At 37.2% G+C, this 12,100-nt stretch overlaps 1 protein-coding gene across 12 annotated transcripts in view; it reads right to left on the reverse strand.

Moving 5' to 3' along the window:
* METTL8 (methyltransferase 8, methylcytidine) overlaps nt 1-12,100 on the reverse strand; it is a 99,568-nt gene that overhangs the window by 32,644 nt on the left and 54,824 nt on the right. For all 12 annotated transcript variants that reach the window (XM_019838253.3, XM_045033944.1, XM_019838252.3 and 9 more), the window contains one exon: nt 8,649-8,740. In XM_019838253.3, coding sequence (XP_019693812.3) covers nt 8,649-8,740 — 92 coding nt within the window. The remainder of the gene's footprint in view (nt 1-8,648; nt 8,741-12,100) is intronic.

Below are 12,100 nucleotides of genomic sequence, written 5' to 3' on the forward strand. Positions count from 1 at the left end.
CGTTGGCTCAGGTCATGATCTCACAATTTGAGCTCCATGTTGGGCTATGTGCTAACAGCTCAGAGCCTAGAGCCTGCTTCGGATTCTGGGTCTCCCTCTTTCTCTGCCCCTCTCCTGCTCATGCTCTGTCTCTCTCTCTCTCTCTCTCAAATATAAATAATTTTTAAAAAACATTAATATTTATTATATACTCATTTATAATAATCAGATGAATATTTAGAGTGATGGCAACAATTTAATGATTATTAAGTAGTTCTTTCTTTTTGTAAAGTTTTATCTATATCTTATACACAAAACAAGAATTTTAGATGAATTCTTCACTCAACTTGCCGACAGTTTCCTCATTTGATGAGGGGTTGAATTAGCGTTTCTCTATGTTCAAGGTCTAAAAGTCTATGTACTTTTCTTATTAAACCCCATGAATTTATGGAGAACATTAAACATTGTCAGTTCTACAAACTACAAAACCTTGGGTCAGATTGCTGTCTTAAATATGAACTTGTACTACTACTGTTTTAATTTCTACAGTTTATAAAGATGAATCTTCAGTAAGGTGACTGGAATCTGGTTCATTGCAAATACATCAAGCATCTAAATTCAACCCTAGATTATGCAATCTTTAAAAAGGATCTGATTACTATGAGAAGACTACAGTCAAGGTCTGCTAATACGTACACTTCCAAGCCTTTTTCAAGTATTTCCCACTATTCAGGAATTAAGAGAAAAAAACATAAATCATTATATCATTAACAGCAATAACAGATACTGTTTGTTATGTGCTAGGCACTATGTCAAATGCTTTATTTGGATTTTTTCCCATTTTAATCCTAATGATACTAATCAGACATATTATTACTCCAATCTACAGACAAAGAAATTCAAGGTCAGAGGGGATAAAAAATTTTCCAAGGTCATCCAGCTAGAGCCAGGATCTGGACCAAGTCTACTGGACGTTTTTTTTTTTAATATTTATTTATGAGAGAGAGAGTGTGTGAGCACAAGTGCACACAAGCACACATGAGTGGGGAAGGGGCAGACAGCGAGAGAGGGACAGAGGATCTGAGTCGGGATCTGTACTGACAGCAGACAGTGCAATGCGGGGCTCAAACTTATGAACCGTGAAATCATGACCTGAGCTGAAGTCAGACACTTAACCAACTGAGCCACCCAGGCACCCCCCAAGTCTATTGGACTTTAAAGCTCATGCTCTGGGGTATCTGACTGGCTCATTCAGAAGAGCATATGACTCTTGATCTTGGTGTTGTGAGTTTGAGCCCCACTTTGGGTGTAGGGATTACTAAAAAATATAAATTTAAAAAAGAATAAATAAATAAAGCTCATTCTCTTAACTATTACACTATATTGCCTTCCTAACACAAAATCAGAAAATTTTTAAAGTTTATTTATTTTGAGAGAGAGAGAGAGAGAGAGAGAGAGAGAGAGAGAACACCAGCAGGGGAGGGGCAGAGTGAGAGGGAGAGAGAGAATCCCAAGTGGGCTCTGCATTGTCAACACAGAGCCCAACCCAGAGCTCCATCTTAAGAATCCCGAGATCATGACTTGAGCCGAAAATCAAGAGTTGGATGCTTAATCAACTGAACCACCCAGGCATCACAACACAAAATCAGTAACAACCCCTCCAAAATATCTCTGAAAATAACCTGTTTTTCTGATTTTGTACTTTCCTCTCATTATAAAGCATCCAACTGAAATTAAAACTTCAGTATGACATAATCAGTATAAATTGTAAAAATAATGCTGATTGGAGTGAACCTTCATAAAAACAGACAAAAAATACAGAATTAAACACCATTTGATTTATATAAAATATAAACTATGCAAAATTATATGATGAAATTATGATGAGCAATGGAAACATAAAATGTTCTATGAGAATAGGTGGGTTTGTGGGATAGAAACAAAACAGAAACAGCACTCAGCATGGGCTGGGGTAAAGGCTAATGGGCCGGAACTTTCTTGTTCTTTGCTTTTTAAAGTTGTGCTTTCAGCAGTATCTCAATCAAGGCTGGCAATTCATAGTTCCCAGTTATGTGTGATGGCTTCTGAGACCCCACCAGAAGCTCATTCACACTCACAGATCTGGTTAGGAGCAAGGTAAACACCTTCAGCATATGATTTAATTTCCTGAACATTAAAGGTCTCTGATAACAGGGAAGTGGAAGAGCTATTTTTCCTGACCATGAGTGAAAAATGTAGTTTCACTCCTATTAACTCATCTCAAGTTCAGGCCAATAATGATAAATATAGTGTGGAGAATCTGCACTTTCTTAATCTTGTCCAAAATACATACATAATGTATGACCCTGAGATCAAGAGTCACATGCTCTCCTGACTAAACCAGCCAGATGCCCCAACCAACTGACTTTTTTTTTTTTTACCAACTGATTTTCTAAATAGGTGTATTAATGATCAGTTTTTCTCGGAGAAGCAGTTTTTCCTTTCATATTCCTAGGCTATGGACTCAGAGTTAATTGTTCAGTGCCAATGGCAGTAAAAGGGATGTAGTGATGTGCTTAACCATAGACAGATGAAGCAAATTCTCAATTATTCATTTATTAAATTTAATACTGCTGAGGGGAAGAAGGAATATGACATACTAACTATACTTAAATATTCAGAACTCACCCTGAATCACACTGAATATCACAACTAAGAAACTGAATTAAACCACTTATGTATCTGACATATGAGATATGATTAGTATGAATTATGAAAATTTATCCTGTTACAGTGAAACAAAAGGCAATTTAGAATTATTTTTACACATCATTTACACAAACACCTGAGCTCTCAAAGTTAGAAATTTCCATATATCACTGATAAAGTTCATTGTCTAATTAAGAAAAAACTCTTATGAAAAGTATATATATATATATATATATATATATATATATATATATATACATACATATATATGTATATATATATACACATATATACATACATATATATGTATATATATACACACACATACACATATATTTTAAGATTTTATTTTTTTATTTTTTAGAGACAGAGAGAGCATGCAGATTGGGGAGAGAAGCAGAGAGAGAGAGAGACAGAGAATCTTAAGCAGGCTCCATGCTCATGTGGAGCTCATGTGGATCCCACAACCCTGAGATCATGACCTGAACCACAATCAAGAGTCAGAAGCTCAACTGACTAAGCCACCCAGGTGCCCCAAGATTTTATGTTTAGGTAATCTCTACACCCAAAGTGGTGCTCAAACTTACAACCCTGAGATCAGGAGTTGCATGATCTACTGACTGAGCCAGCCAGGCGCCCCATGAAAAGTGTATTTCTAAGAGCACAGCATGAACTTTTAAACAAACAAAGCTGACTTAAAAATAAGTACCCTATGGGCACCTGGGTGGCTCAGTCGGTTAAGCATCTGACTTCAGCTGAGGTCATGATCTCACAGTCTGTGAGTTCAAGCCCCACATCGGGCTCTGTGCTGACAGCTCAGAGCGTGGAGCCTGCTTTGGATTCTATGTCTCCTTCTTTCTCTGCCCTTCCCCAGCTGGCGCCCTCTGTCTCTCTCTCTCTCTCTCTCTCTCTCTCTCTCTCTCTCTCTCTCTCTCAACTATAAATAGACATTAAAAAAAAAAGTACCCTAAATTTATCAGCACACGAAACTTTTAGCTACTCTTTTTTTTCACACAGGACACTTTCAAGTGGTAAAGGTATTCACAAGTGGTAAAGTTATTCTTTTACTATTTTGCTTAACATAGATAACTCACCCTAGATAGGTAGTTATTTGAAAGTATATTTTAAAGTAAAAATAGCAGCTGCTTTCGTTATTAAGTTTTAAAAGCCCATTACATTTGCTAAATGATCAGCTAAGATATAACACACTGGAGGTGTTTTTAGGAAATTATAAAATATAAACATGTTAACTCAAAAACTGCCAAATGTGTTTTTCTTATTTCTCTGAATTAATCTGCTTTTACAAGAAATATGAGCTATTGTAATATTTAAAATAAATTACCAAAAGGAAACGTGGAATTAAAACTATTAATCTGGGCACCTAAGTGGAAGAAATATTGCTAATGAGAGCTTGGATGTTATACACTTTAATCACAGACATGAAATGTCAACCATCTCTCAGCAAAAAACTACACTATTTGTGATGCTTAAGTTCCTATTTTCAGAACTGTGAGGGTGTTTCCTGACTTCAGTTCTCACAATATCTGCGACAATAGGTGAGAAATGAGAAATGGGAGTGACAGGAGGGAGTGACACACACAAGACCAAAAGAAGTGTGCTAGAGAGTAGGCCAGCATGGCAGAACGAGTATTTCCTCCCAGGGACATTAAAATAAGTGAGATAAGATCAATAACTAGTCCTTATGCTATATAATGATCTGCCAACGGAATCCTCTGTGATGGGAGAAAACAGGCTCTTTCAGAGACTTAGGGCTCTCCTGGAAAAGAAGAGATGGTGGTTAACAGAAGCACCAGAATAAGAACCGGGTCAGAGCCTCCTTTGGGTTTTTACAAAGTTTACGAGCAGAGCTTTTAAATGGATCCATTCACCTTGACCTGTATTCATCAGAGACACTAGATATCAAATTAGAAGCTTCCCCCCGGACTTCCACAGCCTAGCAGGACCTGGCAGAGACCTGGCTGATTCCTGGCAGAGACTGGCTGGGTGGCTGAGAAGGTATTTAGTCTCACTGTAATGTCTTGTCACTGAACATAGCTCCTCAGAACAGAAGTTCTCTTTCTTTGCCATCCCCACAGCAGCCTCAATTGCTGCTCTATGCAATCTTACTTAAATGGCATAAATGGCCACTCTCCCTGTGTGGTCCCCTCCTTGTGGCAATTCCCTGACATGTATGCAGTCCGCCGCACCATGTTCTATTCCAGGGTGGGGAAACCTCAATCACTTTGAGTCATTTTATTTCATTTTACTTTTATTACTTAAAACAAAATTTTAAGTTTACTTGTTTTGAGAGAGACAGAGACAGCACGAGTGGGGGAGGGGCAGAGAGAGAGAGGGAGAGAGAGAAACCCAAGCAGGCTCTGTGATGTCAGCATGGAGCCCAGCACGGGGTTTGAACCCATGAACTATGAGATCATGACCTGAGCCGAAATCAAGAGTCAGAGGCTTAACCGAATGAGCTCCCCAGGCTCCCCATTTTGAGTCATTTTAAAATGGAGTCTTTAGTTCTGGGTCTCCACAGCAGCCAGAAAACTTGCTCAGAAAGAGACTGTATGTGCTAATAAGCAAACCAAATGCTTCAAAGCAGTATCATCAGTCCTCTCCAGCCTGCTTTTCCTGCTTCTGTAGAGAGAGGCCAGTCACCACCTTTCTATTTCAGTCACACTATGGTTCTGTGGGAACTGTCATTTTCCTTTACTGCGGTTTCCAAGCCCTAAAATAACCTTCTCATTAGCTTCACTCAAGTTCATTGTTAACATAAATAGGCCAAAATAGGCAGCCTCAGTACAGAGCACTTTAAGGGAACATTATCAGCACTGCTCATCTATTTATGTCCTAAACAAATATTCAAGAGAGCATGAAAAAAATTCTTGGTTTTTCATATCAGGAAATATACTGTAGATAATTTTTAACTTCCTGGAAACGAATTAAGATGACTGATAACTTTTAATTCTGTTTAGGCTTGACTCTCTCTGTCACATCCAGGTGGCCACTAGCAGAAGCTTGAGTAATGTGGAAAATATGTCTGTGCAGCTGCTGGCAAAGAAGCAAAATTATACTTCCTCAGAAACAGTGTGACAGAGTTCCTGCAAAGGAATGCAAAGTTGGCTGATTTGTAAGCAGAACTGCCACTGGTATGCACCCTCAAATCCAGCCCCAACACTCCCTGGCTATATCCCACTCTGGGACTGCATGGCTGGAGCTCATAAAAATAGAATGGTTCCATCGTGGACCAGGTGCTCTTCTATCCTGCCCACCCGCCAGGACATATTCATGCTTAAGATAAGGAAGGAGAACTAGCTCTAAGGAGTACCAAACAGTGCCAGAGGATAAAGTAAGTCATTAATGGTGGCAGAGAATAAGATAGGGAAGAAATGCCCCCTTCATTGGTTAAAAGCTGTCTCATTAGCTCAGTTTTCAAACCTTAGCTACAATTGTATACTAAAGTCACTAGAATAATAGTTGACTATTGGTGAGATTAGTGATTTTCACTATGTTTGGCTTGCACAGAGGAATTAAAACATCTTTCCCTGGGGGGTTTCAGAACATAGGATTGATCTGGAAACCAAATTCTATCTCAGGAGTTGGCAAACTTTTCTGTAAAGGGTCGGACAGTAAGTAGTCTTTATGGGCTGTGTACAGTCTCTATCACAACTATTCAGCTCTGTATGTATACCTCAAAAGCAGCCATAGACAATATGTAAATAAATGATTATGTCTGTGTTCCAATAAAACTTTATTTATAAAAGCCGGCAGTACACTGGATTTGCCCCTGGCCATAGTCTGCTGACACTTGCTCCATCTAACAGGTACTCTGATACTGCTACAAGAATGATTGAGAAATCATCATGACCAAAACCAAGCTGTTCTGGCAAAATTAATCTAGGGTATTAGAAGCCAGAATAGTGGTTGCTCTTTGTGGAGTCGGAGGGGTTGGAAAAGTATTGTTATTCGTTCAGAAAATGAGGAAATTTTGGGGTTAATGGTAATAATCTGTTTCTTGACGTGGATATTGGGGAAATTCAATGAGCTTTGGGACAATTCATTTAAGAGTTGTGAAAATTTCTCTATGTATTTGGTACTTCAAACAACTTTTTTTTTTTTTTTAAAGAAAGAACGAACCTGTTTGAAAGGAGAAATCACTTTAGGAAAAACAAGGTAGAAAGTCTTATCTCGAGAGTACATGGGTTGGTCAAAGTGTATATGGGTTCCTAGCTATGAAGTGAGAATGACACAGACCAAGTTTTTTCTAGTGTGCTTTAAAAAAAAATGTGGTAGGGGCGCCTGGCTGGCGCAGTCGGTTAAGCGTCCGAATTCAGCCAGGTCACGATCTCGCGGTCTGTGAGTTCGAGCCCCGCATCAGGCTCTGGGCTGATGGCTCAGAGCCTGGAGCCTGCTTCCGATTCTGTGTCTCCCTCTCTCTCTGCCCCTCCCCCGTTCATGCCCTGTCTCTCTCTGTCCCAAAAATAAATAAAAAAAAAAAAAGTTGAAAAAAAAATTTAAAAAAAAAATTAAAAAAAATGTGGTAAAAAACACATCGCATAAAATTTATCATCTTAACAATTTTTTAGTGTACAGTCCAGTAGTGTTAAGTATATTCACTTTGTTGTGAAACAGAGGTCCAGAACTTTTTCATCTTGCAAATCTGAAACTCTGTATGTTTTAAAACAACAACTGTGTTTCCTCCTCCCCCCAGCCCCTGGTAACCACCATTCTACTTTTCGTTTCTATGAATTTGACTACTTAAGGTATCTCATATAAGTGGAATTATATAGTATTTGCCTTTTTTGTGACTGACTTATTTCACTTAGCATAATATTCTCAAGGTTCATCCATGTTGTAGCATGTGGTGGGATTTTCTTCCTTTCCGAGGCTGAGTAATATCCTCTTGTGTGTATACCACATTTTGTTTATCCATTTATCCGCCGAGGGACATGTGGATTGCTTCTACCATTTGCCTATTGTGACTAGTATTGCTATGAACATGGATGTGTGAATATACCTTCAAAACCCTGTTTTCAATTTTTGGCTATATATCTAGAGGTGGGATTGCTAGGTCATATGGTACTTCCATTTTTAACTTTCTAAAGAACTTCTATACTGGTTTCCATAGAGGCGGCACCATTTTACAATTTCACCAATTGCACAGTGTATAAGGGTTCCATTTCTCCACATCCTTACCAATGCTTGTTATTTTCTGTTTTTGTAACAGTAGCATTAGCCAATTTTTTTAGAAGCCAGATTCGAAGGTTGGCAAGGTCTTACCTCAATTAAACTCTGAATATCAAAAGGCCTCCAAGAAAAGTACCTTGATGTTTAGCCTAAAAGGTCACAACATTTTAATACGACTTTACCTTTTTTGCTCAAAGTTTCTGAATTTATTAAATATTCCTGGCCAGTAAAATGCACAACAGCATACTAAAAGATGCATAGTGAGGCACCTGGGTAGCACAGTCAGTTAAGCATCTGGCTCTTGATTTTGGCTCAGGTCATGATCTCACGGTTCGTGAGATCAAGCCCTGGGTCTGGCTCTGCACTGACAGCATGGAGCCTGCTTAGGATTCTCTCTCTCCCTCTCTCTCTGCTTCTCCCCAGCTTGTGAGCTTTGTCTCTCTCTCAAAATAAATAAATAAACAACAAAAACAACTAACTAAATAAATAAAAGATGCATAGCAAGAGGGAAATTTCAAAATTTCCTTGTGTGTATCTCTCAGAAAAATGTCATACTATGATTACCAAAAAAGCAAGTAAAGAGTCAATACATAATTTATTTCACTAACTTTGTCCCACTACACTAGAATAATGGAATTCTCCCAAATGGAACAAGTGGATTGGCGTAGGTAAAAGCTAAGAACTCTCCAAAGTAATGACACAGGAGGAAAACAGACTAACATGTGAACTGAATCAGTGGAAGGTCAAAGAGAAAAACCAGGCTCCAGAAGCTACTACACGTAGTTGCCTACCTTGTTCTTCCAGAAGGACTCGCACAGCTGAGTTTTCCTCTACTCTTTTTCTGGCTGCTGCTTCTTCTTCTTTTGACCACTGCATGTGATCCCTACCAAAAAATGAAAAGATTGTAAAACCTGTTTTATAATTGAAATCAGAAAGAGAGTGGCAAAGGACACATCTGTCATTCTAGCAGAGTCAAAGACAAATGATACAAACTAATTCTGTGTTGAATGAATATATTTTGTGTCAGATGTTTCTTCTGATAGTGCTGGTACAATCCTGGAACTCCTATAGCTCTTCTGTTTAAATCTGGCTGTGTTGCAAGCCCCAGCCACCTTTTGGAAATGACTGCGAAGTAATGTCCCAGGAGCACTATGGTGCATGATTATTTGAGTACTAGTATGGTTTGCTCTATTTTACTCTAAGGCTAAATTTATTTGCCCTTTTGTTTATGAATATGGCATTTTTAACAGTTTTAAAATCTCTTTCATAATAATTGTATTCTAATACTTCACTGTCAAAGAGATAAGTTTTAAAATATTTTGCACTTACCTTCAGTCTTTTAAGTAATTTTATATTTTTATTAGTTGCCTTAATTTCTGTAAATGGATTCTTTTACATTTAAATGATAGAATAATTCACATAGTATATAAGAAGGTCAGCTTTTCAAGGTCTTGCACTTTCTATAAGTATTTTCAGTTTCAGAATTTATACTTCCTATATGAGAAGATATTTTCCACTGCTAAAATGTTTTCATGGAATAGAAGCAACATCTTTATACACAAAAGGTGAGTTTTTTGGGGTTTTTTTGTTTTTGTTTTTGTTTTTTTGTTTGGTTTTTACAAAGTTTGCAATGCCTTTTTCTCAATTGGTAAGACTATGAATGAGTGATGTAATTTTCAGGAATAAATCGTTTTTCTAAACAACAAAGAAACTACATATCTAAAATTCAAGTTCCATGTAGCTTATTGATAATTGTAAGAAAAATTAACATTAATATCATATGATATTTGTAGCTACCTCATTGATTATAAAGGGGCAAAATATCAACATTTTGACATGCATCATAATGGTGGCTGATAAACATTAACTGAGCACTTAGCCTGGTCATAATTATTATACTGATAAGCTACTATTATTTATTATGTGCTAAGCATTGTGCTAGTAAGCACATTACATACATATATGTCTTACTTAATTCTTTCAAAAACCCTATGAGGGGGTTATAATCATGCTCATTTCTCGTAAGAGGAAAGAGAAATTTAGTAACTTAATCAAGGTAAGATAGCCACTAAGTGACAGAACCAGAATTCAAATCCAAGTCCATCCTCTTGGCAAGTAAGTAGTCTATTAATGTCTACCAAGACAGTGGGGGATACTGAGAGATTTAAGACTTATCTTTGGCCATAATGGGGTTTATATTCTCCTGAAGCAGGCAGATTAACAGAAGTAAATGAGAATACAAGGTAGTCTACTTGGTTAGCATCTACTGTATGCAAATATAGCCAATTAATGCTAGCTGGGGCAAATAGGAAGGCTTGAGAGGGAGGGGAGTTTGGGCCCAGGTTAGAGGGAAAGGAGGTGGGGCAATTATTCATGTCATTATGAAGCTGGGAATATGGACAGTATGTACAGGAAACAATAAAAAAATCCATTTTGATTGGTTCTCTTGGGTAACGGCAGATGAAGTTGGCAGCTGGGTCATGGTCAGATTTCAGAGGATCTTAAGTGTGAACAGGTTAGTAGTGCACAAGAGAAAATGACGTGGGGAGGTGGAAGGGAGACCAGTGAGAAGTCTGTTCAGTGGTCTAGGAATAATAAGTCCCGGGACTAAGGCAGTGGCAACAAACAGAAAGGCAGAGCAGAGGGAGAGACACCGACAAAACCTGTAGCTGTGACCTAGAGGTTAACTAGCTGCAGGGAGGAGAAGAACAACAGAGTCAAGAATGATTCTAAGGTCTCAAAACTGAGTATTAATCAAGTAGGGGTAACCAAGACAGAATAAGGAGTTACTTTGGGTGGAATGATAAGCTTGGTCCTATTTTAAGTCATGTTTATGCAATCAGATATGAGAGGGTATATTCCAGTGACCTGGCTATAAATACTTTCCTTTAAGTAGGATCAAAACTGGTATACTGAAATTCTCAAGAAAAGTAAATGATAATGCAAAAAAAAATCAGAGTTGCAAAGATGAAAATTTAACCACTGTCGTTTCAAATAAAACCCAGTCATTCACAGCCTAAATAATCATTCAGCAGCTTTGTTCACATGCTTCAATGAATGAAATTAGAACAGACTTTTGTTTTGACTTAACTTATGTGAGCAATCACATACATAACTTGGAACTGGCAATTATACTTTATTTTCTGTATATATAAATCCATATAGAGCATTATTAAATGATAGTTATGATATTAAAGGCAACAGGTCATTTATTGAAAAAATAGGATTACTAAGGCTGGGTACAAGCTTCTCATCTATGAATTTCTACAGCATATAAGAAAGAAAATAGAACAATCCATTTCCCTGTAACAAAAATCAAGCTCTGAGACAATGAGAGTATATATGGTCTTTAGCTTTAAGCATTTGTTTTAAACTGTTAGTTTAACTTGCTTCTTCCTGAGTATTTAATAGATTTAGTTATTTCTTAAATTGCTCTAACTTCCTTACACTGTTCTTTATGTTGCTTCATTTTCTTAACTGCTAAGTGAGGGGAATATTATACCCTAAGCCCCGGCAGAACAGATTTTCCACTGTACAGTTACCAAATCCCCACAGAAACCTATAAAATGTTTCTACTGTATTTATGAGAACTTCCTCCAGACCTGCTGCTTTATGGCATTTCTTTATATTAGAAGAGTCTGATTCACATATACTAAAACCCAACAGACGGCAATAAGAATCATTCAGGTTTGTAAGTAATAAATACAATTACAATAGAATTTAAGCATAGAGACAAATAACAAACAAACTGAAAATAGTCAGGTATTACAACCACCATCATTAACAACAAAGGAAAAAAGTGTTCCACACTGTTTGACCTATGAATTGCGCTTCTGGGAATTTATTGTAATAAAGTAACTCAAAAGAACAGAGAAATACCTATAAAATGATATTCACTAGAATACCAAATATAATACAAAAAAATTGGAAATAATCTCAGTTATAGGGTAATGAAAAAAAATATGGTAACTTAAAGGAATATTATGCAGATATTTAAAATTATAAATATAAAGTTTACATAGCAACGTGGAAAAGTATTTATGACACATGAGGTTAAAACAGCAGATCCCAAAATTGTATATGTATTATAATCAGAACTAAATAAAGTTATAAAGATATTGGATGAATAAAAACAACTGTGTTCAAATAACAGAACTGAGATTACTGTTTTCAAATTTCCTTGGGGCGCCTGGGTGGCTCAGTTGGTTAAGCGTCCAACTACCGATAGTGGCTCAGATCATGA

Source organism: Felis catus, chromosome C1, assembly GCF_018350175.1.
Source record: "Felis catus isolate Fca126 chromosome C1, F.catus_Fca126_mat1.0, whole genome shotgun sequence".
Classification (NCBI taxonomy): domain Eukaryota; kingdom Metazoa; phylum Chordata; class Mammalia; order Carnivora; family Felidae; genus Felis; species Felis catus.